At 33.3% G+C, this 27,947-nt stretch overlaps 1 protein-coding gene across 13 annotated transcripts in view; it reads left to right on the plus strand.

The window, feature by feature from the left end:
• Window positions 1–27,947, plus strand: part of MIPOL1 (mirror-image polydactyly 1) — a 353,644-nt gene that overhangs the window by 89,074 nt on the left and 236,623 nt on the right. For 11 of the 13 annotated variants that reach the window (XR_009597112.1, XR_009597113.1, XR_009597110.1 and 8 more), the window contains 4 exons: window positions 7,974–8,205; window positions 9,894–10,026; window positions 11,281–11,386; window positions 25,308–25,437. Coding sequence is in view for 5 of the 13 variants with exons in the window: in XM_060401446.1 (XP_060257429.1) it covers window positions 7,974–8,205; window positions 9,894–10,026; window positions 11,281–11,386; window positions 25,308–25,437 (601 nt within the window). In the remaining 8 variants the exon portion in view is untranslated. Of the gene's footprint in view, window positions 1–7,973; window positions 8,206–9,878; window positions 10,027–11,280; window positions 11,387–25,307; window positions 25,438–27,947 lie in introns of all 13 variants that reach the window. The other 2 variants (XR_009597109.1, XM_060401448.1) reach the window with 1 other exon arrangement.

Raw genomic sequence — 27,947 nt, forward strand, 5'->3', positions numbered from 1 at the left:
ATCTTAAATAAAATGAAAGGCATATGTAATGAAATCATTTTTTCTCCTTTTTACAATTGCTATTAAAAAGGTTACCTTCCATAAATGCTTTATGGAATTGTTGAATTCATAGACAATTAGTATGTGTTCATACTTAGCAAACAAAAAATATATAAATAAAAAACCCATTTTACTTGCAGTGGTAGAAATGTAAGACTTACCTAGTTGATTCATATATTTAATTACTTTATATAAATTATTCTTAGGAAAAATTGAAAAGGTTGAAAAGATTAGAAATAAAGTAAGTAGCCAAATAGTTCATGTCACTGGGGAAGAAAGAGAATATAGAGTACTATTCTGCTAGTTAATCTAATTTTATGATAGTTTTCACAATCATTTTAGCTTAAATAATATTTGCAATGGTTTAAGTAGGATGATATAATTTTTACAAAGCTTTAATTTAGGTGATAGTTTCATAAGTTAGGTAGTATAAGCTTTAGGTAATTATACTGTACTGTGTTCATGGTCTTCATATGGTGAAAAATGTTAAAATTTGAAAGCTGAAATACTATAATAGAACAGTTTTTGCAGAAATATGTTGAATGAATATCGATGTGTTCATGACTGTTTCAGGCTTGAAACAAAAACTTTAAAAAATTTGTTTAGTACCACCACTTCAATAGCTTTTTTAAATAATAAAAAGCAAAATTCCAGTAAGGTGATTTATATGTCTAGTCATTGGATAATTTGAAATGTGGTATACTAAGCCATTGAATTGTCTTAATCAAAGAAGAAATAACCTCACTAGTTCTTTTTGACATGTTTATTTAGAGATACAACCTTGTAATGGAATGAAAGGACATAGTTTATTTTGAATTCATGTCCAAATGAATAAATTATATGACATTCCTAGGTTTCATGATTTTTCAGGTTAATAAACTTTTATGAAGCCTTATTTTAAAATCTTAGACCTATGTCCAGCCTCTCCCCCATCACATGTTTTTGACCTCCCATCAGTATATATGATACACCTTATTAGAATTACACAAAACTTTGTATCTGTGCTTTTCAGCATAATAGCCAATGGCTCCATGTGCTTTAAATGCTTGAAATGTGAGCAATTAGAATACAGAACAATGAAAATTAAAGTTATAGTATCTTCTTCTTCTTCATAAGGCTGGTTAAGCCAAACAATAAATTGAAAACACCCCGAGAGAGTAAACAATACGTAGGTAACAAGTTTGTAGTTTTTTAGCCAAAGATCCAGAAGTTACCTAATTTCTTGTGACTCCTAAATTAGAATCTCTGAAGAATAAGTACCTGTGATATATTACCTATGGTCCTGATCATATCTAATTACTTGTGCCAGTATAGTAGTGTTCGAATTATGTTACAGAAACATGCTATTTAAATTCCTTATTTTCCTGCTGTGGGAGTGAATTTACAGAAATATCCCCTTAATTTTCTTGCTATGAGATGGATTTTTCTTTCAGGATCTTTTTCCTAATGTCAGGATTTCTGAGTTTTGAAGTTCTGTTATTTTTGTAATTTTTCAGCTTTATAATCTTATACAAACTTTATTAAACCATTATGTATTAACTACAAGTTGTAATTAAGCTTAAGTATTTTCCTTTTTTTGTATGTATCTCATTGAACAAAGTAGCATTTTATTTATTTTCCACGTTCAGGTCTTTTGATTTAAATAGAAAATTTTTTCTCAATTATATTTTTATGTATTCTTACTGCAGTTTAATAAAATATTTTGCTTTTAGCCAAGTAGATACTTGCAAATAATAATAGCTAAAATTTATTGAGTGTGTTTTCTATGCTGATACTTTTCCAAGAGATTATATAATTTAACTAATTTAATTCTCATAATAACCTTTTGAGGTAGGTGCTTTTTTGTGTGTGCTTTTTACTGATATGGAAATTGATGAGAGGTTTATTAATTTGGTAAAGGTCGTACAGCTATGTTGTAGAGCTGGAATTCAAACTCTGCGGTCTGTCTTCAGAGCCCATGCACTTTGGTTTTGCTTGGAAACTCTAAATACACCAATATTCTACTTGGAAGGTCTGAACTTTGCTCTTCTGCTCACTCATGTTAAGTAGAGCTACTATAATATGGCAGAAGTTTCTGATGTCTTTTATGTTCAGGGAGAGAAAAGCTCATATATGCATCTATGTGGAAAACTAATCACCCCACACAAATTAAAGGAAGCAAATAGTCCGAAGTGTTTAGTAAAGGGAGTAAAGAGTATTTGTATACATATAGAGATAGATGATCTACTTGTAACTTAGTTAAGGAATTGGTAGAAGTTATTAGGGGCTATGTTGAAACTAATGTTTGTTTAGAAAAATTCTTAACCTTTGGAAAAAAGACATATTCTGTTTAAAATGTGGGACTATAGTAAATCCATCATGAAATCACATTTATACTTATTCAACAGTAAAAAAAAGAAACTTATCATTTTTATGTTTTTACATAATTTAGTGACAGTATACAAAAGAAAGAAGCGATAAACATGAGATTTTCATTCTTTTTATATTTATAAAATCTAATGCTACTATCAATGTAACAACCTTTTCAAAAAAAGAAAGATGGATTATAAAGAAGTGATGACCAATTGTGTTAGCAGGTGTCAGACAACACAATTACAAATTGCTTCTTTTATGGTTCATTTTAGATAGTCAGTGCCCCTGAGTAGCGCCTGCATGTGAAGGAGCAAGACATATGTTTATTTGAATGCACTTGCCTGTTACACCTCCATCCTTCTTTCTCTTTTCTGCCACTGAGCTCTCAGGTACCTGTGATGTTGCTATTCTGAGTAACCCCTGTAAGATCCCTAGAGACAATTCTAGCTCAACCACTCTGAAGAAACAGCTCTGTAAACAGTATTGACCCCCCAGGGGACCATCAAATCCATTTACACAGATACCAGTTGTCACAAACTATTTACAAAGCCAGACAGGACAGAATTTCCCAGACTCTAAGAATCCCTATTTGATTTCTAACTGCCTCCTCACTTCTGTATAGTAGTTGTGAAGTAACAGTTATTTTTGGCCCTGAGTTATGATTTCTTGGATGGCATCAGTGTAGCTGAGTATATTATACATTAATGTATAATTGTCTGGAGAACTGATGTCAAAGGGGATCCCAAAGCATTCTTTTCTAGGTTAGGAAATAGTATGATGCTGTTAATTTTCTAGACTAAGGAGTTGAGAATGTGATAGCAACACTGACATTGAAATGGTTGACAATACCGATACCTCCAGCGGTAAGGGGAGAATTTGTTAGATCATGAAAAGGATCCACTGAAACAATATGAAAGCCACTAGGAAGACACAGGGTCTTCACACCATATAATACAGCCAGCCAAGGCACATGCATTAAGAGTTTTAAAAAGTTGTTACTAAATTCACCCAGTTTGCCCAGATGAATAAACTGGCTCTAATAATAGCAGTAGGTGGCATTTGAAGCATACTGAGTCATAATCTTCTATAACATTATTTTCATTGGTGACAGGATAGGTTTACATGGCAGTGATTACATTAGATAGCATGTAAAAATATTGTATTATAAAAATTTTGGAGAATACATTTGTTTTAAGTAGTTAAAATTCATATGTCCAATTAATACAGCATGCCCACAGAAGAGCAAATAAATAAAGGGATTAATTAGTCATCACAAAAAATCTCATGTTATTTGAGGAAAGTTAGATTTCATAGACACGAATTATGAAGAAAAGATTGGTAACATTCTTAAGTTCATATGAAGAAATGAATTTAAATAGTTTTAATTCTGTTAGTCCTAATGATGGAACGATTGACAATGACGTTGATTCAACACTGAAGCAAATTATTAAAGAAAGTTACAGAGTTTCCATTTCAAACCATGAGAGAGAGAGAGAGGCATCAACAGAATAGAGTGTTTTCATCTGCCTAGAGGTAAATTTGAATCAGAAGTGAGTTGTTCTTTTAAACATTTGTCTCATATTTGTACTTGAATAGTGTATGAAACAGACCCATAACTTCACTGTTGCTACACTTTATCGATATATTGCTAATTCAATATTTTTTTCAAGTGATAGGGGTAAGACAGCATCTCAACTAGAGTTTTTGGTAGCATCAACCTGTTATTACTTGGTAAAAATTTTTCTGTTGGGCCTGCAGAGTTTAGGAAAAGTAACTGAAGACTGAATTAGAGTAACTAAATGCAATTTTCTCTTGGTTGGTAAAGATATTAACTCAGAAATTGAATTTAAGTTGAGCTTTGAATAAAGTAAAGAAAACTTGGTAAAATGAAGTGTGGTACAGCCCCATCTTAATATTTGACCTGAAAAGTCAGTGAATCATGCCTACAACTTACTTTGAAATGTTTCAGAAAAAAAATATATATGTGCAGGTAGACTGACATAGAATAAATAATAAAGCAAGTGTAAAATGTTAACATTTGAGGAATCTGCCTGAAGGTTATATAGGAACCCTTTGTACTATATTTGCAACATTTTTATAAGACTGGAATTATTTCAAAGTAAAACGGTAGAAAGAGATGACTGTTATCTACCATCAGTCAGCTTTCTCATCAGGTTCTGTCTTTAGCATATTTATGCAGCCAGTGAGGTCTTCTGCATTTGTCTTTCATCTCTGGTCTCCATTGCTTGCCTTTTTCTCTGAATGACTTCAGTGTCTTGAAAGGTAGCATTCCCTGTACCCTGATACCTTCATTTATTCCTCTCCAAGTACTTCATCATCGGTCTACTTAATCAACACATTCCCAGACCTACCACATCTTGTCTTTACAGTGTTAAGCATTTTACAAGTTTTAACTCCTCAAGTATAGCATCTTGTCCTTTCAAAACACCAGATGTCTTTGTTTTTCCTAAGGCTGTTCCTTCTCTTTTGTACTCCTTCTTCCTGTTTTCTTATTCTTACAGTCTGTCAGCTTTTTCTTTACTGAACTTAAACCCTTTGACAGTCCATTACTTTGCATATTTCTATTTGTCATGTTTTAGAATAAATGCCTTTGTGAAATCATCCCACAGTCTTCCAGTTGAGCATCAGGATGTCTAGTATGTTTTGTTTGTGGTCTGTGTAGCCCTAGCATGCTGCTTAGTACATTGTCTTCAAATTATTAGATCAGTTCGATTACATCTTTTTCACTGTACTGTAGAGTCTTTGAGGGGAGAATCTGTTTCTCACCCATCTTTGTTTTCCCAGTACTTATCACAGGACATATCACACTGTGGCATTTCCATGGATTATTATTAAGTGAAAGTGAAAAGTGAAAGTGAAGTTGCTCAGTCACGTCCGACTCTTTGCAACCCCATGGACTGTAGTCTACCAGGCTCCTCCATCCATGGGATTTTCCAGGCAAGAATACTGGAGTGGGTTGCCATTGCCTTCTCCAGAAGATCTTCCCAACCCAGGGATTGAACCCAGGTCTCCCACATTATAGGCAGATGCTTTACCATCTGAGCCACCAGGCAAGTCATTAAATTAATGAATAAATAAATTATGGGGTCAAACTTTCTATACAAATGATCAAATTTTGATATAAGGTAACGCAGTATGGCAGAGTAGAGGACTGTTGTGAGCATTCAGAGGATTTAAGGAAGATTTGCTAAAATAGTTGGTCCAAAAAAAAAAAGTAAAAGGCAGACAGGAAGGAAAATTTTATAAGTCAGCTTGTTTACTTTAAAGTAAAATTAAACTCTCAGTAGGATAATATGGATAGTTTCAGATCAGTCTCCAAATATCTGATGAACAGTTTCAGTTAGGAATCTAAAACCTTTTATTACAGAACAAGATTAGAAACATCCAGAAATAGAGCCAAATCACATAGTAGGAATTCTTCAAAAGTATTAAACATTTAGAATTAAAATCCAGAAGTGCGTTAGAACTTTATGAGTTTATTTTGATAATACTTCAAGAGTTAATGATTACTCGGATCCGGGAGCGATCAGTAAAGAACCCTCTTACTGGCAAGGTTCCATGTCTGCTCTCAGTTTGAAGAAGATAACACATTCACAGGTGAAAAGACCATGATTTACCAAGAGTTCAGGGATCACAAAATTTGATATTAGGTAAGCTGAAGTGGGGGCTTCCCAGGTGGCACAGTGGTAAAGAATCCACCTGCCAGTGCAGGAGACGTGGGTTCAATCCCTGGAGTAGGAAATGGCAACCTGCTCCAGTATTCTTGCCTGGAAAATTCTATGGACAGAGGATGCTGGTGGGCTATAGTGAATGGGGTTGCAAAGAGTGAGTGCCTGTGTACTCAGTGCATGACTGAGCCCAGGAGAGAGAAGCTGAAGTAAGAAAGAGAGCTATAAATGTGGTGATGAGAAGCAGTATAGATACCAGGGATGAGGTGAAGTCAGCACTCAGAGTCAGAAATAAAAAACTAAATGAAGAGAGATGTTGCATTACATCCAGAAACACAGAGGTGAAAACATGAGACAAGTTGCAGATAACGGGATGTTTGTTCTCAAAAATAAGGTCAGAGAGTCAAGACTTAAGATTCTGAAGCAATTGATAAGGCATTGCCATGGGGCAGGCAGAAACCTCGTGTGCTGCAATCCATGGGGTCGCAAAGAGTTGGACTCAACTGAGTGACTGAATGTCCAGGACTTGGAGTGTATGACTGGCTATACCTAATTTCAGCATATATATGCTTATATATATATATATATAAGCAAAGAATTTCTTCTGAAAGAATGAGTGCTTTGTGAGGGGTACCTTATTTATGTTTCTCTATTTTGTTTTTATTGTAAAACTACTCTTCTGCCTCAAAAGGATTTTAAGTGTGACAAGTTAAAGAAGGTATCATAAACAAGCAGGTGTGATTCACCTGCTTTTTAAAATTAAAGAATTGTTTCTATTGGAAATAATAAAGTACTAGTTTCAATCGGTATTTGTGGTCATTGATCTGATTTATTGGTTAAGAGAGTTTGTTTTGTTCACTTGTGTGTGTGTCATTTTCTCCCCGAAATTTCACTATAAATCAGATATACACTGTTCCTTTGAATAGCTATTTAATAGTTACCGCTTGAGGTAACTAATTTTTATGAGATAGCCAAGCTTTTCAAAATATTCTCTAATGTATTATACATATCTGATAGAAGGTAAGTTAAAAATAATTCTTGTATTATTTCCCTTTTAATATTGATGTGCCAGACAGTAGGCCAAGTACTTTGTCTTCGTTAATTCAGTTAATCCTTGGAGCAACTCAAGTAAGCAGTATTATGTTTCCACTTAACAAAGTCTGCGGCATGGATGGGTAAAGTAACTTGCCCAAAGTTACGTGTTTGATAAAGACAGGATTCTAACTCGGTCTGATAACAGAATCCCACGCACATTATCACTTCACTGTAATCAGTTAGCTTACCATATCCTGTTTTTCAAATTCTAGAAAAAAAAGTAATGTATAAAATAATAACCTAAATCAGTGGTCCCCAGCCTTGATTTTATACTAGAATCCTGTGATCACACCCAGGGATCTTGATTTAATTAGTATAAGGTGAACCTGAGCTTTAGGAGTTTTAGAAACTCCTCAGCTGATGTAGACTTCCCTGCTGGCTAAGCGGGTAAAGAACTTGCCTGCAATGCAGGAGACACAGGTTCAATCCTTGCGTCAGGAAGATTCCCTGGAGAAGGGAATGGCAGCCCACTCCAGTATTTCTTGCCTGGGAAATCCCATGGACAGAGGCTACAGTTCATAGGGCTGCGAAGAGCTGGACACGACTGAGTGGCTAAACACACACACAGCTGATGTGCACTTAAAGTTGTAAACCACCGTCCTACTCTGCTGTCTGACTGGAAATGGAAGCATTAATAGCAAGATCACCCTGTACATGTTTGTCTGATTATAATAGGAGTAAGGTTAGTAAGTGCATGTTTAAAGCTACAAGACTGCTTATTTACAGAAAAATACTCTTTTGATCTATTTAATATGTAATGATGTTTTAAATATCATGTTTTTATTGTTTTAAATGCAGACATAACCCATAGTTACCTTGAACAAGACACTATAGGCAGAAATAAAAATACCCAGCCAGATGAGCAACTGCCTGTGAATTCTAAGGGAAGCATGCATCAAAAATCCAATGAATTAGTTAATGAAGCTACATATGAGAGCACGGAACTGCCAGAGCAGAGATCAAGGAATTTTCAACTCGTCAGCCCTCATCCAGATGACGAGACAGCTTACTGCACTGCAGGAAAATCCAAGTGAGTGCTAGCAGCCTTAGATTTAGAAAGTAAGAATTGGGAGCACTTTTCCTTCCTGTCTTCTTCCCTCTGTCCCTCGCTTTCTTTTTGATGTGGCCTAAATTTGATGTATGGTTAACTTATTAGAATTTGGGGAGTTTTCTGCTATTTTCATTATGTTAATATAATGTGTCTAAATCACTGAGTGAAAAAGCACAGGATGAGCCTGAATGAAGGTCACGAGGATTTTTTTTTCATTGTTTTGTTTTTGTTTGTTTGGTCCTGAGGTTTTATATTTTGTTGAGTATTGTTTTAAGTGACCTTTCATTAAGGATCTGGAAATAACTATTACATTGATGAAAATGGTATATTTTTCATCAGAACCATGACCTGGCAGCTCCACGAAAAGACAAGCCCAAAGATATGTTTTGCTTTTGGTCAACACTGTTCTTCATTTAAATGAGTTTGACTTCTTTTAGAAGGGTCATCTGCTCTTCCATTTACATTCCTTGATATTTTACATTTTGTAGTTTCTACTCATTCACTTTACCTACCTATTTTATGAAGAGATTTGAATTTGTGACACCTGTGACTTTTGCCTATAAGAGTAAAATACTTTGATAATTAGTCATGTACTATGAAAATATTGCTACATTTAAAGATTCTCAATGACTATAATTATATTGAAATATAAATATTGTATTTTCAGTCTAGACAAAATCATATCTATAGAATAATTTGCAACAGAGTTTTATGTAGGAATACCTGTTTGTACTTACTTAAAAATTATAAAATAGGTATGCTAATGAATATTGATATATAATGAAGTAGATATGTTAATATGTTCCACCCTCTTGGCAGTCAGTTACAGTCTGATGAAAGTGCAGATTGGAGTATATTTTGGGGGAGTAGGGATGAATGAAGAGGTGATAAACTTTATAACCACATAGGAAAGATAAATAGTAGAGACTGGGCTAAAGTCATCTACTTTTTCCTTCCCGTCCTTTATAGTTCTTGCTAACAAGTTAATTATTGTTCTCAAATAGTATACACATTGTCAAAAATTTATTTTGCTTATCCCTAAGTATTACAGGAATAGGTTTTCATTTTTAATATGCTGTGATTTTAATAATGAAAATATGTTATTCTGTCATTTATAATGAAAAATTATTTGTTGTTCCCAGTTTCAGAAAAGTAAGAATATATCTGCAGTCCTAACCAAAAGTACAAATTGAATTAATATTCATAACCCCTTAAGAACTGAATTCTTTAATTGTACTGAACCATGTGTCTCTATGGTGGTGGTGGTTTAGTCGCTAAGTTTTGTCCAACTCTTGCAACCCCACACACTAGTCCTCCAGGCTGTGGGATTTCCCAGGCAAGAGTACTGCAGTGGTTTGGCATTTCCTTCTCCCCGGGATCTTCCTGACCCAGGGATCAAACCTGGGTCTCCTGCATGAATCTCTATAGTTATTACCAGTGTTTTTCATAGATTTAACTCTTCCTTGTGAAATTGGTATATTAGTACCTCTGTGAATTTGTGATGTTTATGCTTTTTCATCCATAGTATTTTCTTAAGATAAATTTTAAATTAAGTAATTTTACATGTTTATTATTAAACTTGTTTCCCCTGTTTGAAGTATAAAATGTATAGATCCTGTAGAGTGGAAATTATGTGTATATTGTTTTAATAGTTTTCTTCATTACAGCATCATGGACCACAGAAATGATTTGCATTGCGAATGTACGAATCCTTGTCAGGTTACTTCAGATTTAAGTAAAGAAGAGACAATAGCATTGCTTCTAAAAGAATTGAACATTCTCAAAGCAAGCAATAAAAAGGTACAGTATAGAAAGTCTGATAATTGTAGAGCATATTTTTAGTTATTGACCTTCTAAGTTTGCTTTGTCACTCATCATAATTCAGTTTTATTGTATACTTTAATCCTGTAACAGTAGCTTTATGCCGTTGCCATACCATGCCATTCAGGGTATGATTGAATTGAGACATGGGCTATGAAAAGCAATTTCTTTTGTTTCCTGCCTTGGTGGCTTGCAGTATCACTCGCTTTTTCATAATCTGTAGTACTTTGCATAGGTGCCTATAAAATTCAAGTTTTACTTCATTGGTTTCATGTAACTTTCTTAACTTTTTTTCTTTATAGTATCTGTGCCCTGTATTTCACCTCAGTACTATATGTAAACTTTAAAGTAGCAAGGCTTGGAAATATTGTCATGTACCTTGTGTTATCTTATATTGCTGTATTTTGTCCAATCTAATTTGTCATGTCACTTCTGACTCTTTTTCTAGTTACATTCCTTTGAGCTTTAAGTAATGTTATTAAATAATGTTCATTTTCTCTGCTTGCTGTTTTTTTTTAACTTCTATATACTCTTCTGATTATAATATTCTATTTGTTTGACCTAATCAAACTGAAACATGATGTTAGGAGTGTCGATCATGTCTGATGGAAAACAACACAAACGACAAAAGCTGAGGGAGAAATTAAAAATAAAACATTTGGAAGGACTCCATACGAAAGCATGAGCTATTTTCTGTACTTTCATCTAGCAGTTATTTATTACATACCGATTATGAATCAGGTGCCAGTGCCAATTTAAATGGAAGTTGATGGCATAGCATTCTCAAAGGGAGACTTGTATCAAATATTAAGATTATTATCTTAATTAATTTTGTTTCAAAATCTTAGCCTTACTAAGAGAAGCTGTAATTTGTGCCATCCTTTATTTTATTACAATGGTCCCTTCCAAGCTTTTTGCTTTAAGACAAAGAATTTATCAGATTGCTTTTTGTTGCAGTATATTTAATAATAATAATATTCCTTCTTTAATTTCATTTGCCTATTAAGTATATATATTAAAATGTTTTTATAATTTTATGTCATTTCAGGTAATTATTATTTTGTAAATTATCTTAAAACAATAAAGATTGTTTTTTCCCAAGAGTTACACATTCATCAAGTTAATATGTTATTCCATAAGGGTTTAGAGAAAGTAAAAATTAACACTGGGATTAATTATATTTATGCAAGAGATATATTCGTAAGAATCCATGTTTTATTCAATGTTTTTTAGCTTCAAGAGAAACTGAGTAAAGAGGATAAAGAACACAGAAAATTGAAGCTTAAACTGGAACTCCAAGAAAAAGCAACAGAAGCTCAAATTGCTGAAAAGACAGCAGGTATCGCATATGAGTATTAACATATGGCATTAAAAATCATATGCAAAGCTGTTATCTGATGTGGCTTGGTGAATACTAGCATGCTAACTTATTTGCCAAAGGAGGGAAAGCTCTGGCTCTTTTTTTTTTTTTTTTTGGCTGCTTAGAAAATAGGTGGCTTTAACATCCTGGTACTGGTATTAGTGAGAGCTTTACCTGTATTCATACTGATTTGGGCATTAAATGCATTGTTAACACCATGTCAATCCAATCACAAAAAGGTTGTTTGTTTTGTTGGAAGGGCCTGAACAAACAAGGGGAAATAATGATTACCAGTGCCTCTACCTTTCATCCCAGCAGTTCAGATACCACTTATTGTTTTAGCTTGTTGAGAGGAAATACTTCTTTGTATGAAGATAGTCATATATTCATTGCCAGTGGAAACCTACATTTGATTCAAAAATCTGTTTTGTGAAGTTAATTTTCATCTGATGACATGGATGATGATGAAGATAATGTCTTCCCTGAAAAGATTAAAGTAAAGGATTGCCTGAGTTTAAAATTATAAATGACTGCCTAAAATATGTTTTGGAGTCTATGTTCATTCACAAGCCTTTGTAAGGAGAAAATTTTAAAAATGTATCTGTGATGTGTTACAGATATGGTCAAGTATCTCTGATGGATTCTTTCTCTTGCTTTCTCTCCTTCCCTAAATCACTGTATAAATCACTTAACCTGGTTGCCTTATATGAAAGAATTCTGGTGTTTTAGGTCAGATACAAATTAATAGGTATAATATGTCTTTAAAACATTACTGTGCAAAGTAGAACATCACTAAGAAAATATAACAAAGATGTTGAGAAATAAGTATTCCAGCCAAATACCAGATATTTGTTTTTCGATTAATGTTAAACTACTATGAATTTTCTGTTTCTTTTTTAGTGGGAAAATATGAAAGTAATGTATTTTAAGGAAAATTAACAGTATGTTAAAATGGGTAGTTCAAATATAAATTTAGAACACTTAAGTTTTTGGCTTTTTATAATCAAATATGTGTACTAATTGCTGGAATGGTATTATAAGAAGTACATCTGTTTTTAGTGTTTGCATTATAATTTAAGTTTGTATATGTCTTTCAGATATAATTTATTAAGGTTTAGGCCATTGTGATTTATTGAAAATCATGAATTAATATGTCTACATAGCTCATTTATCTCTTGGAGGGGAAAACTGATTAAGCATTAATATTCACTCTTTAAACTTTTGTATAGTATAGCTAATCGTATACTTTAAATATTTATTTATTGGTATATATTTAAGGGTTCCCTATGACTAAACAGTATGAATCATGCCTGCATAAGATGGAAAGAATTTGATTGCTTTATCATTCTTGTTAATCAAATTTTCTCATTAATGACAAAATACTTTAATGTTGAATGTTTGAAAGATGTTTAGTATATTTCTATAACATCCTAAGTTGATGAAAATGAAAGTGCTATATAGTTTCTCTGGAGCTAACTAATACTGTTTTAAATCAAAATATTCTATATTAAAAGAATGCTAAAACATCTGGACATTGAAAATTGAAAATAGGATACAAAAATGTACATCTATAGTTTTTTTCAAATAAAATTATAATTAAAATATGTGATATTCTCAGGAAATAGCCATTTTCTTTAAGTATATGATTTGTAAATATTTGTATAAATAAGAATATTTGTATCAGTATTAGTTATGATAGCAATAAATTCAGGTACATTTATGGTATGAGACATCATGCAATAATTTAAAACCATTTATGAAGAATATTTAATGATATGAGAAAAACTTTGTGACTCAAAGTTAAATGAAAATTAGGGGGAAGCTGTATTCTTGATATAATTTTTGTTAAAAAACTGTATGTACATATATGTAATATAACATTAGAGTCAAATTTTGGTTTGGTGAATGGATGTGTAAGTGCTTCAGTTACCAGTTTTCTGCCTTTTTGGGTTTTTTGCAGTGAGTGTGTAGTATTAGAAATAGTAAATGTTACTTTTAAAAGATGTGATTTTTTTGTTGTTACTTGCTCTCTAATCTTAAAATCATTCCTGCGATAGGTTTGACACATAAAGATTATATAAACCAAAATTCTGTGAAGTCCATGTAATGGCTTTGATCAAATCTTGCCATTTTACCTATGTTGTTTTTCTTGTCTTTCTGAATTTCCCCTTATTTATTTTTTTGTTTCTATTATGTAACTTATATGTATTAGTTCATCTTATCTCCCCCCAGTTGATTGTATGATTCATAAGAATAAGAATCATGTATAATCAAAACCATATAAAAACAAACGTTCCCAGTACTCTGTGAGACAGATTGAAGCAATGGGAAGACTATAAGCTTTGAAATCAGATGGACTAAGGTTCAAATCACAGCTTTGACCCTTAATACCAACCATGTGCCTTTGGGCAAGTTACTTATTAGCCTCTCCCGGTTTACTTTCTCCCATGTCAGATGTAAATATTAACTAATTTACCAGATTATTTTAAGGATTAGAGATAATGTATAGAAGCACCTAGGGTATAACTGGTACTCAGTAAATTGTAGCTAATATTAATATTTGGTTACTATTATCTTTATGAAATTCTTAAACCTTTGATAATGTCAAGTCATGATAATATTTTTATTCTGTTTAGCTTTCAGTTAGAATTTATAGTTTACTGTTAATAGATTTTAAGAGGTAAATAAAGAGAAAAGTGAAAGAAGAAGGTTTGGAAACCAGGATTGGATGATGAGAAAAATTCCCGAAAAATATATTATCACTAATACATTTTACTTAAATATGGATCTGATGAAATAGGATGCACAAGGTTTGGGTTTTAATCTGATATATACTTATAGTAAACCTTCATGTAGACTGTTACTGTTTCCTTTGCTTCTCTGTTAGTTTTTAATGTGAATAATGTATTATCATTGTAAAGTGATTTCATGAGTTTGAAATGCAGTTGTATCCTGTATCTTGATAAAATCTCAAATGGTTGACTTTTTACCTTCCCCTTCTTTTTTGACATCGGCAGCAGAGCATCACCACCATTGAAACTTTTCGTAGGCATTTAATTGGAACTATGCTGACTTCTTTAAAAGTTAAACAAGAAATATTTATTGAAGGGTTTGTATATACTAGACACTGTGCTAGGCACTAAATATGCATCAGCAAATAAGACAGGTTTGGTATTTCAGACATGTCTTTTTGTTTGCAGTCACTTCTTATTCATAATACGTCATTGTAGTCGATGGTGGTAAATGCTTACTTAGACTTTGGATTCAGACCTTTGTTCTAATCTTTTTACTACTTATCATGTGTAAGTGACAGCCTCACTAAGATTTGGTTAAAACCTACTTAATAGGTTGCTGTGACATTTAAGTGAAATAATGTTTATGAAGTAGTTAACCCATTAGAAAGCACTCAATAAGTGGTAATTATGATGATAAGGAGATGATATTAGCATCTTGTTTCCTTAAGACTTCTTGATCTAATAGGGGGCATATCAAGTGTAGCTAATATAAGTATTTCATAGTTACTTATATATAGTTTTGTTTTTTATATTCCTTGTTTAAAATATATATTTTATTTACTTCATCTTATCCACATAGATTTTTGTTTGCCCTGACTTTTCAGAATTAACTTTGTCTGGAAAGTTTGAAAATATGAAAATTTTAAAAATCTCTACCAAAAAGAAAATAAAGGAAAATATATGCTACGTAGGTCTTACTGTGTTTTAATTCATTAAATTATACATGTGAATAATATGATGTAAATTATTGGCATGTATGACCTTCAGATACTAGGAGATATTTCAGAGAAGCACAACTGAAACATTGTCCTTTAAGTAAGTATCTTTTCTTATCTAAATAAAAGTGATTAAATCACAAACACTTCAAAATTTCATTTACTTAAATTGAGTTTGACAGAGAGTACTGTATTACCTTATTTGCATCCACTTAATTTAATTTCTCTTAGGTGAGTGATGTTATAACTTTAAAAAAAAATTTGTTAATAAACCTTTCATTTTTCTGAAACAATCTCAGTGGACGTTTTTTAGTGTTTAATGTCTTAATTTTTACTAATCTATTGTATTTATAGTATACAATGATGTGTGAATTTTTGCACAAAGAATATTGATTTAGTTTTTTTAAGTTCTTTTTGTGATATTTAGAACATTTATATTTCTTTAAAAGCCTTATTTTTCTATTTCTTAAACCCTGTCATTAGAGTCTCTCCTCTATATGTTATTTTTCTTTCTTGCATGTCATCCATTAAAGATTAGCTGTGGAAGGTTGGAGCATGGAGAGATTATGAATGACAGAACAACTGCTGTAGAATAATAATCAGTTTTTGGTATTTAATGCTGTTTGACTTTTGCAGACACATTTCTTATTAACCTTTGGTACAAAGAGAAATCCAGGTTCCTGATATCTCATGGAGAAGATGAATTTGAGATCCTCTCCCAATTAAACTGAAATAAGGCCAATATTGGGTTTTAGCCAAAAGAACTCCTTAGTTCCTTACATAAATCTATCTATTTTTTAGTTACATTTTATATATAATTCGGTGGTTACGAAGTTTGCTTAGTTAGCATACCATACTGATTCTGCAAGCATTTAATCCACCTTTTCTCGGTAAACAAGTTCTTCTCTGTGCATCCAAATTTACACTGCTAGTAAAAACAATTAAGTCTTTCTTATTACAGAGAATTTTCAATTATTTTTGGTAGAGACAAAATAAGCTTATTGTCCAAAGCATCAGAACATTGAATCCCTAAAATATGTAACTTATGTTTTTCTAGTCAGATTAATAGGTAAATGTTAAAAGTATAGAATATCATCTACTGTTGTAGCAAATATATTAAGATACCCAACTAATTAACACATAAAAGTAAAAGTTGTTGTAAGAAAATATGTATATTGTTCTCTTGTAAAAAAATTATTTGTTACTATATACTGTATCTCTGATGATGCTGATTCATATAATGATTAAGAAGAACAAGAGTCATTTAGTTTGGTATATCAGAAGAACAGAAAATAGCAAACTATTCATTTTAAGAAATAATACACATTGGAATTCCATTTCTCTCTCTATATATAATGGGCGTTGGACTTCCCAGGTGGCACTAGCGGTATAGAACCTGCTTGCCAATGCAGGAGACGAAAGAGGTGCAGGTTCAATCCCTGGGTCAGGAAGATCCCTGGAGGAAGGCATGACAACCCACTCCAGTATTTTTGCCTGGAGACTCTCATGAACAGAGGAGCCTGGCAGTCTCCACGCCATAGGTTCACAAAGAGTTGGATACGACTAAAGTGACTTAGCATGCACGTGTGCATAATGGGCATTAATAAAATATGCTAGCCTTCAATTTAAAACCTAAATGCTGTAACAGTATTAATATAATGATACACCACATATATCTCTGTTGCATATTTATTAATTTGGAAGAAAAAAGGATTTCAAGAATATGGCTAGTTATTTCAGATTAAAACAAAAAGGTCCATATCTGTGAAATGCAGCAAGTAGAAATATTGATAGAATGCAAATTATATTACTATCTTTGGCTGTAGAATCCTTTGAGTATTAAAATTGTAATGAGTGCTAGGTCAAATAATGCTTACAGGTAGACTATGGCCAATTTTATAACCTCCCTCCCTAGAAAAGTTTGTATTTTTCTGGAAACAACAAAATGAACATGAGAAAACAAAAACCGTTATACATAACAATAACCAACAATTGGGAATATTTTACTAGGTGTGGCATGCTATGGACTTTAGCATGATATCAAGCATTTGAGAACTTATCATGCAGTTTGGGTATTTAAAATAAAAATAACAAAAGACTTCTCAAAAAATGATTCCTGACTTTTTCCATATGTTTAATTAATTCTAAAGAGGAAAATGTTTAGGTAATAATTATATTTCACAGAATTTTCCCATTGATGTCTATTAAAATTTAAAGTGTATATTCTGTGCAGAAAATAGGTTAAATACCCCTTAAAATTATATTTCAAAAGTGCATAAAATAATTGATTTTAATACTTCAGAGATAAGCTTATCTCTTTCACAGTAAAAATTGTAGCTAATATCAAGATATATTGAAGGTTTGAATGTAAAGATCACATTTTTAGAAAGTGTTTTATATAGTCTTTGCATTATTTTTACTAAATACATGTATGAAGTGATGGCAGGTTTTGCCAGAAAGTTGCTGTTTTATAGTTTTGCTCCTTAGTATTTTGTATAATTTTCTGATTAATCTTTGGCAGTTTCTATACTCTTGGAAAGTATAAATTTATAGCAAGTTTACAGAGGAAAATTTTAAAACATAGTAAAAAGCTTAAAAAGCTGATTTTTAATGTAGTAATCATACTTCTAGGAATTTTCCTAACTCATTGTCTATGTACATACATAAAGATTTGTGTAGAAAGATGTTCATTACAGTGTTGTTCATATAGTGAATAATTGGAAATGGTGTAAAATCTTATTTTAGGAGCATCCTGGTTCAGTCAAATATGTCATGTCCCTATGATAAAAGTCTATTCTATTCTATTTTATACCTTTGATGAATACTAAATAATTTGAAAACATGTTCTATTTATCTTAAATATACACAGAAAGTTACAAAACTATGCAAAATATTTCTGTCTCCACATTTTTACAGTGAGTGTGTATTATTTTTCAATCAAAAAAAGTTATTTACAGAATAATCATGTAAAATGTTGAACATTTATTTCAGTTTTAGAAAAATAATATTCTGGTTTACTAAAGAAGTTCTGAAGAAATAAGCTGAATTCAGCAATGTAATGCCAAGAACAAAACCACCAAACTACTTAAAGTATGTTGGTTAGTTCCCTGCTGGTGTGTGATATTTACCACCTGTGTTTAATTTACAATAAACAACTTATGCCAAGAAAGAGAAATTATAGATTTTAAGGAAATTAAGACATAGTGTATTATTTGTGGTTCTGGAATGTATACATATTGTGATTTCATAAAAACATTAAATATTATTTGTGAGGAATTCATTTAACCACATGTAAAGCAATAATAAAAAATATTCATATAATATGAAATTTGGTAATCTTTAACCAAACTATTACCTGTATTTATTGCTTAGAATTTTGGAATTTGAATTATAATCAGTGATTATTTTATATGTTTCAGATTCAAATCCTAATGATTTCTTCTTCCCTCTTGGCAGTTCAGCCTTTTCTATTTAAATAACTACCTTGAGGATGTTAAATGGATTCTTTTTCTTGGGAAATGTCTGTCTTCCAAATTATGTTATTTAGAGAATTATGATTTCATGTTTAAACTAGAATGTTTTCCAATAAACCGTCTTACTTCTACTGTATTTTAAAAGTAGTTTGGGAAGTGTAGAATATGGGTTTGTCAATAGACTTGGGTTCTACTAAGAAAATATGTACTCTGTCTTGACTCAATAAACTCATACTTAGTATGGTTCAGCTTCTTCATATTTACTTTTGCTCATATTAGAAAACAATTAGCTTACTAAACAAATTTGAGTATTTGGGGGTGGGGAGTGGGGTGATCCTCTCTGAATCTTTCTCATTTGACTAAGAATTATAGGATATTTGATAACCATGTTTAAAAATGGAGATATCCAAATATTATTGTAAACACCCAATGATTTGTTTTACCTACAATACAAGTATTTTACTTGGTTGGCTTACATAGTAGCTAATAATATTTGTTAATGTAATTTAACTGCTGTGAACCTTTACTGAACAAATATTGAAATTTATTCAAGTCAAAGAAAGAGAATCTCTAATGACTTTTGTTAAAGCTTCTATTTAATAGTTAAGGAGAAAAGTTTGTATGACATACGAGATGCAATTAACAGTAGATTTTACATTTAATAAAAAGAAAGAAGCATACGTATTTGCTTTATTCATTCCATCATAATTTGCATTAGAGCTGTGGGTGTTTAATGAGCAAATTCCAACTAAAATGCTATATTGATTTTCTAGTGAACTTTGTAATAGTCATCTACCTTGGAAAAGCTCTGTGTTTACAATTAAGTTTTCTTTACTAAAAATGTTTGAGAGTTGCATATTGATTCTTTAAAAGTATGAATTCTAGAAAAAGAATCAGGTTTTTCATAATCAACAAATTTCACATATAATCTAGTATAGTTGTTGAAATTATTATTTTGTAATACTTTACTTTTGGAAAACTTTTCATAACATTTATAAAATGCATAATCAGATTGTGTGTGTGTGTTTTATGGTATTTTAAATTTTAACCTTAGAATATTCCTTTAAATGCACACATTATTCATATATTTAGAATTGATACAGCATTATAGAGGAAAAAAAACATTTTCTCTTTATCATATAGGACCAAATAAACTCTTGATGTAAAGCATTTATCCTTAAGCATAGAGATAGTGAAAGTCACTCAGTCATGTCCAACTCTTTGCAACCTCATGGACTATACAGTCCATGGAATTCTCCAGGCCAGAATACTGGAGTGGGTAGCCTTTCCCTTCTCTAGGGGATCTTCCCAACCCAGGGATCGAACCCAGGTCTCCTGCATTGCAGGCAGATTCTCTGCCAGCTGAGCCACAAGGGAAGCCCAATAATATATTAAGTAAGTGTGCTATTTACATAAAGTAGAATTAAGCCACTGAAATAATGTTCTAATGTCACAGTAAGTTGGCAATTGCTGAGGCAAGCCATAAACATCAGGAAGTAAACTAAAGACAGGTGGGCATGAAAGAATTCTCCTCTGTCCATGGGATTTCCCAAGCAAACCTACTGGAGTAGGTTGCCATTTCGTTCTCCAAACTAGACATTAAAAGCCCTTAACAGTCACAACCTTACCTTTTCAATCAAGTGTTATTGTATATAAAGTAGAACACAGCTTGCACTAAATGTCACTTTATAAAGATCTCATCACACTATACAGAAATGATAGAAGCCTGTGGCATTAAAAATTTAGTAAATAGTGCTTTGGGACTTTCCAGGTGGAGCTAAGTAGTAAAGAACCCACTTGCCACTGCAGGAGACATAAGAGGTTCAATCCTTGCATCAGGAAGATCCCTGGAGGAGGGCATGGCAGCCTGCTCCAATATTCTTGCTGGAGAATCCCATGGACTGAGGAGCCTGGAGGGCTACAGTCCATAGCGTGGCAAAGAGTTGGACACAACTGAAGTGACTTCACACACACATAAATTGTTTTGACCTTTTGATATGCCAGAATATTACAGGGCAATAAAACATACATGTTAATTGGTACCTAGGTCACTGTTTAGCATCATTTTATTCATCTTATCTGACCCACAAATTAGAAGTATTTTATAATGTAAAAATTTAAAAATATCTTAAGAGTACCGTATTTTGTACAAATGTGTCTTTATAGTATACTGTATAATATAGAATGTGTTCTGAGTAAAATCTTACTCAATTCCCATTTGTACTTTTTCCATATTAGTGAAAAAGCCTGAAAAGTAATAAATTTTGAAATGATTATAGATAGCAATGATCCAAGTTAATCAAAATCACATTTTTAATGTGTCTAGAAATGAAGCTAAATTGTGAGACTGTGGGTTGAAGGTGATGATGGTAATGGTGGCATGGAAATAATGTTTGTTGAGAATCCACTTTATATGACCAAGAGCTTTTATATGTCACCTCATTTAATTTTCCCTTATAACCATAAATGATGGTATTCGTTTTATACACCTGAACTGTGACTAAAATAATTTAAGAAATATAAAAAAAACCAAATTGCCCAACTTTATGGTGATAACACCTTGGATCTGAATCAAAGCCCATATTCTTCATAATATCTCATAGTTTTCTCTAATCCTTTTCTAGGGTTGTATACAACTAACCGGAGATTGTATACAATTAACAGGGGAAAATAAAACTCACTATTGTATACTACATTATAGGCAAAAGTTTCTTTCAAAATAGCGTGATGAATTGATGCATACACACAGAATAGTATGGCCACAAGCAAGCACTTAACAGTAATGATATTGACAAAAAATATATGAAGATTGTACTCGGAAGTAGTAGATCTTCGAAAAGCTATGTTTATAGCAAGAATTTCTTAACTTTATCTAAACTGTTGTTTAAAAGCATTTGATTTTATGCATGTGGATATCCAATTGTTCTAGCACAATTTGTTATGTAGTTTGCTTATCCATCTGTTACTAGAAGTCTGGGGTGTTTCTGAGTTTTTACTATTATAAATAAAAATGCTGTGAATATTTGTGTTTAAGTCTTCACATGCACATAATCTTTAATTTTTTTTGGATAAATACTTTTGAATGGAGTAGCTGAATCTTATGGTGGGTATATGTTTACTTTTTTAAGAAACTACAAAATGTGGTTATACTATCTTACATTCTACCAGAAGTGTTTAAGTGGTCCAGGTGCTTTTTTGTTTTTTACATCCTTGCCACTTGCCAACATCTTTTATCAGTCTTTCCTATAAGTCATCGTAATAAGTTTGTAAGTTGACCCTTGAACAAAACCGATTTAAACTCCACAGGCCACCTATACGTGTAATTTTTTTCCAATAAATGCACACTGCAGTACTGCGTGATCTGTGGTTCTGCATGGATACAGAGGACCAGCTGTAAAGTTACACACAGATTTTTGTCTAAAGTAGTTAGGGGGAGGGTACCTCTAACTTCCATGTTGTTCAAGGGTCAACTGTCTATGATGGCTATCTCATAGTTTTAATTTACATTTCTCTAATGACTGAACATGTTGAACACCTTTTCTTGTGCCTATTACCATCAGTATATCTGATAAAAAGTCTTCGAGTTTTTTTTGTCCCAATTTTAATTGTTTCTTTTCCTTGTTATTGAACTTTGACAGTTTTTAAAATTACATTCTAGATGCAAGTCTTTTATCAGATACATACTTTGCAGTTATTTTCTTCCAGTCGGTGGCTTCTCTTTTTTCCCCCTTATCAGCATCTTTGAAGATTAGAAATTCTTAATTGAATTAAATTGCATCATTTCTTTTTAGATTTTACATATAAAGGATAAGGTATAGGTTTAATGTGCTAGTTATATTTTTATACATTAAAATGACACATAACTATATTTTGTGAACTACTGACGTAGAAGGAATATAATGGTAGAGGATGCAGGAAGGTAGGCTAGAACTAGACTCCAGTTTTCCTTAAATGTTGGACTAAGACTCCCCTTCCCCCTTGGAATCGATGTGGCAGCAGGAAAGAGAAGAGTAACTTGTTTTCCTCAGAGTTTTATGAAGATTATCTTTTGATAGATGGGGTGGTACCTTAGTGAAGTCACCTGTCCTATTTTTCTCTCCTTGAAAATTTGATATGTGCTTAACTTTTTGTTATTAATTGAATCAGTTTTCTTTCTCTTTAATGTTGCCCTTGCCTTAATTCAGGATTTCATTATTTCTCACCTGGACTTATAAAATCTAGTGTTGGATTAAGGGGCATGTACAATCTAACAGCTTTTCTCTGATCGCTGTTTCAGACACTCTGAATGCTAATCTCTGGGTGTTTCCTCTAAAACACAGATCTGATCAATTTGTGCCTATTTTTCTAGAAGTCATTTATCTAGGGTGGCATATTTATTTCTGGGTAGCTTTAAGTTTCAGGGAAAGGGTTATTCTTGTGGGTTATTGATGTGAATTCTTGCATAGATCACTCCTATGTCTCTCTACTGGAATCTGCTTCCATGTTTGCCCCACCTATGAACAATTTCTCATGCAGAAGCCAGAATTCCTTTTTAAACATATATGTGAGTCTGTCATTTGCTTGCTCATAAAGCTCCATTGCTACCGTCATATTTTGTTGTTTAGTCTCTAAGTCATGTCCGATGCTTTGTAACAGATCTGAATTCCCTGCTATGACTTATAGTGTGATCCCCAAGAACTCTCACCCTCTCTCGCTGTGCTCCAGTCATGTTAATGTTGTTTTAGCAATATTCTAGGGCCTTAGTCGCAGTTTTTCTTCAACTTCATCTACTTTCAAATATAAATATGGTTTTCTTCCTTTATTTGGATGTACTGAAATGTCACTTACTTAAAAAGATCTTTTCTGACCACTCTTTATAAAATAGTCTGCTCTAATCCACATGTACCAAATCACTCTATTTTCTATGTATTTCTATTTAAAGCAATATGTCTCCATACCTCCCTATCTAATTTTTGGTCTGTTTTTCTCACGATTATCTATTTTCCTGTAATGGAATGTATACTGCCGGGTGATACGGACTTCTAGGACCACTATATTCATATTCCTTAAAACTGGATTGATGACTGCCACAGGAACTATATAAATATTTGATGAATTAATTAATTTATTGAATATTTATCTTGCCTCAGGCTCAGCTTCTTAGAAATGATTGTGCCTTTTGTTTTACCATTGCATGTTCCATTTTACACTCTATTATGGAAAAGATATAGTTGATTTTTTTCTCAGGGTTTCTTTTTTACTGCTTGTATTTTAAGTAATATAAAAGTAACTATCTTGATTAAAAGTATATTAATCTATGACGAATCTTGGTACAAAACTCAGTATTCTGTGACCTAAAGGAATGTTTCAAATGTCTTTCCTAAGTTTATTTTGTGGTTTGACAGTAAAAATAAATGTGCTTCAGTGATGTAAGTATTTGAGCCCCTTTCTAAAATTTCAGTGATATTTTAAGTTATGTAAGATTTCAAGTAGAAATTCAGTTTGAGAAATGACAATTTCAGATAACGTATAAGCTCCTTCGATAGTGCTGCAGAAATTTAAATGAAGTCATTTGCATTGTAATCAATATAAATGGTGCCTCTGGAGATGTGCCATGCTAAACTAGTGTGCACCCATGTCCTCGCCTCTTTCCTCTTCTTTCATCATCTTACTGAGTTAACTACTGTCCTGAAGTTGGTGTTTACCATTTTCATGTTCATTTTAATATTTTTACTAATTCTGTCTATCCACAATAGATAGATTTGCTTTATTTTGCAATTTCTGTATTTTTCAGAGTTTCATTTTTGAGATTTGTCCATTTGTCTATAGATAATTCATTTTAAATGCTGCCTTGTATTCCACTTTTAATGTATAGAAATTTATTGCTGCTCCAGTTATTCTACATTAGGTTATTTGTGAGTTTTTGTTATTATATAATGTTGAGATAAACATTTTTATACATGCTTCCTAAACATTTTTATACTTCTTTCCTTGTGCTCATGTGCAAGAATTTCTCATGTGCTTCATACCAAAGAGGAGATTCAGTTCAGTTCAGTTCAGTTCAGTTCAGTTCAGTCGCTCAGTCATGTCTGACTCTTTGCGACCCCATGAGGAGATTAGCCAGGTTATAAATGAGGCACAGCTTAAGCATTGCCAAATTGCTCTTCAGATGGTTGTAGAAATATATATGCCTATCTGCAATGTATTTGAGTGTTTCTGTTATTCACAAGCTCAATATATTTTATTACTTAATGTTTTAATTTTTTATTTTATGGGTATGAAGTGGTATCTCACTTTTGCAGTAGCTTTAAAAGAATGTTTTCTCAAGTGGTTGCTGCTGCTGCTGCTAAGTCACTTCAGTCGTGTCCGACTCTGTGTGACACCATAGATGGCAGCCCACCAGGCTCCCCCGTCCCTGGGATTCTCCAGGCAAGAACACTGGAGTGGGTTGCCATTTCCTTCTCCAATGGATGAAAGTGAAAAGTGAAAGTGAAGTCGCTCAATCGTGTCGACTCTTAGCGACCCCATGGACTGCAGCCTACCAGGCTCCTCTGTCCATGGGATTTTCCAGGCAAGAATACTGGAGTGGGTTGCCATTGCCTTCTCAAGTGGTTAATTGATCCTAATTCAGTTGAATAAAAGAATTCTTTTATTTTTGCTAAAAGTATGCATTTTCTTCTGTATTCTCTAATTAATTTTGAATTATGTATTTTGGTAGCTCTGGTTGAAGAGGTGTATCTTGCACAGAAAGAACGTGATGAAGCTATTCTGTCTCGACTGCAGTTAGCCAATGAGGAGAGAGATGAAGCAATTGCACGAGCCAAGCATGTGGAAATGTCTCTAAAATTGTACGTATGCTTGTAAAACCACATATGACATCAGGAGCATTTATAAAGTGCATGAATTATGTGATGGTTACATGTTCAAAAATGTTATAATTTCAGTGGTAAATTCCGTATCCCCAGTCTTTCTCTAGAACTTTTGTCATGCTAGTAGTTTTCAGTCACTAAACAGAGAGGCAGAGAGGGAGGAAGAGAGGCAGAGAGGGAGGAAGGAAGGGAAACATTCAGGAAAGTGACTTTCTTTCTTCACAGTGCTGTTGTTGATGTCCTTACTCTGCTTTCTTTCGTGACTCCTCTTTTCTTCCTCTCCTTCTTGATTTATTTCAGCTCTCTGGCTTCTTTTACTGCTTTCTGCTTGCTGTGCTCATTTATCGTCTCCAGTACTTTTTACTTCTTTTAGTTGTGAGACTTAAAACTTAACGACACCTGAAATAGGGTAGAGCCTGAGAATCTACATTTTTAGCAGGCAATCCAGGTGATTCTGATATAGATAAATACTGGACCACACTTAGAGAAACTTGGGTCAGGAAGATCCCCTGGAGAAGGGAATGGCTACCCACTCCAGTATCCTTGCCTGGAGAATCCCATGGACAGAGGAGCCTATCAGGCCATAGTCCATAGGGTCACAAAGAGTCAGACACAACCTAGCAACTAAACTTTCACTTTTTTAAAGAAACAATGCACTGGAAAGAAGTACTTCAATGTTAATGTGCACTCCAATCATGGGGGAATATTGTTAAAATGCAGATTCTTGATAGGTAGGTCTGGAGCAGGGCCAGAGATTCTGCCTTTTGCCAAGCTCCCAGATCATGCAAATGATGCGAATCTAAGAAGTCCACTTTGGGTAGAAAGGCCCTAGAGCATCTATAGACTATAATAATCTAGTATTTTATGTTGATCCCTCTGTGTATTTATTGAATGTTTCTTTTGCCCAGCGTTGTTCTAGACTCTCTGAGGGATCACAGTCAAATACTAATTAAAACATGGTGGGAAGTTCCCTAGCAGTCCGGTGGTTAGAACTGTATGCTTCCACTGCAGGAGGCACATGTTTGATCCCTGGTTGGGGATCTGAGATCCCACAAGCCACATTGTGTGAACAAAAAAGCCAAAAAGGTACAAAAAAAGTGGTGGTTTATTTGACAGCAAGCATTAAATAGTTAATATTGCAGTGCTCAGGTTGTGGCTAGATAGCATGATTTGCTTTTTGTTTATATTAAAGGCTTTTTTTGAAGGCTTATTCAAGTAGATAGACTCATTATAAACATTAAATTCATTGACAAATAAAAATAAAGGAAAAACTATCAGCTAAATTCTACACTGCCTACTCCCAAAAAACTATCATTTTATCAATAGGGAAACATTATTCCAAACATTTTTCTTTGCATATATAAACTACTGTCTGGAAGGATAGATGGTTGATGATTGAATAGATGCTTGCAACATGCTAAGTTGCTAGAGTTGTATCCAACTCGTTGCAGCCCTATGGACTTTAGCCCATCTGGCTTGCTGTCCGTGTAATTCTCCAGGCAAGAATACTGTGAGTAGATTACCATTTCCTTCTTCAGAGGATCTTCCTGACCCAGGGATTGAACCTGAGTCTCCTGTGTCTCCTGCATCACAGGCAGATTCTTTACCACTGAGCCACCAGGGAAGCCCAATAGAATTGATTTGATAAAAATTAGTTCATTTTCTACATTCTGTTTTATATGAGAGGCATTATATTATCGAGGTGAAGAGCATAGATTCCACACCCAGTGACCTGTCTTTGAATGTTGACTCTTTGCTTCCTAGCTGTACAACCATGGACAAACTATTCAGTTTCTGAAACTACAAAAGGTGGAAGTAGTGGCTATTTTATATTGGTTGTTATGAGGACTAAAGGATTTAATAAGTATTGAAAGTACTTGTAGCAGTTCTGTATAAATATTACTTGAATTTAAGAGTAATAATCAGTTGTGAAACTGAAGAAAATTTTGAACATAAGGCACTATTTTCTCCCAGAGATTGAACCCAAGTCTCCTGCATTGCAGGCAGATTCTTAACCATCTGAGACACCACGGAAGCCCCATTTTCTCTCAGTAAGATACATTAATTCCCTAAGGATCCTTTTAAATTTAAGAAAAGAGACTGAAAAACATTAAGGTGTTAGAATCTCATCAATATTTTTTATGTAGTGTTGTTCAGTTCAGTTCAGTTCAGTCGCTCAGTATGTCCAACTCTTTATGACCCCATGAATCGCAGCACGCCAGGCCTCCCTGTCCATCACCAACTCCCGGAGTTCACTAAGACTCATGTCCATCGAGTCAGTGATGCCATCCAGCCATCTCATCCTCTGTCATCCCCTTCTCTTCCTGCCCCCAATCCCTCCCAGCATCAGAGTCTTTTCCAATGAGTCACCTCTTCGCATGAGGTGGCCAAAGTACTGGAGTTTCAGCTTTAGCATCATTCCCTCCAAAGAAATCCCAGGGCTGATCTCCTTTAGAATGGACTGGTTGGATCTCCTTGCAGTCCAAGGG

This window comes from Ovis aries, chromosome 18 (assembly GCF_016772045.2).
Source record: "Ovis aries strain OAR_USU_Benz2616 breed Rambouillet chromosome 18, ARS-UI_Ramb_v3.0, whole genome shotgun sequence".
Classification (NCBI taxonomy): Eukaryota; Metazoa; Chordata; class Mammalia; order Artiodactyla; family Bovidae; genus Ovis; species Ovis aries.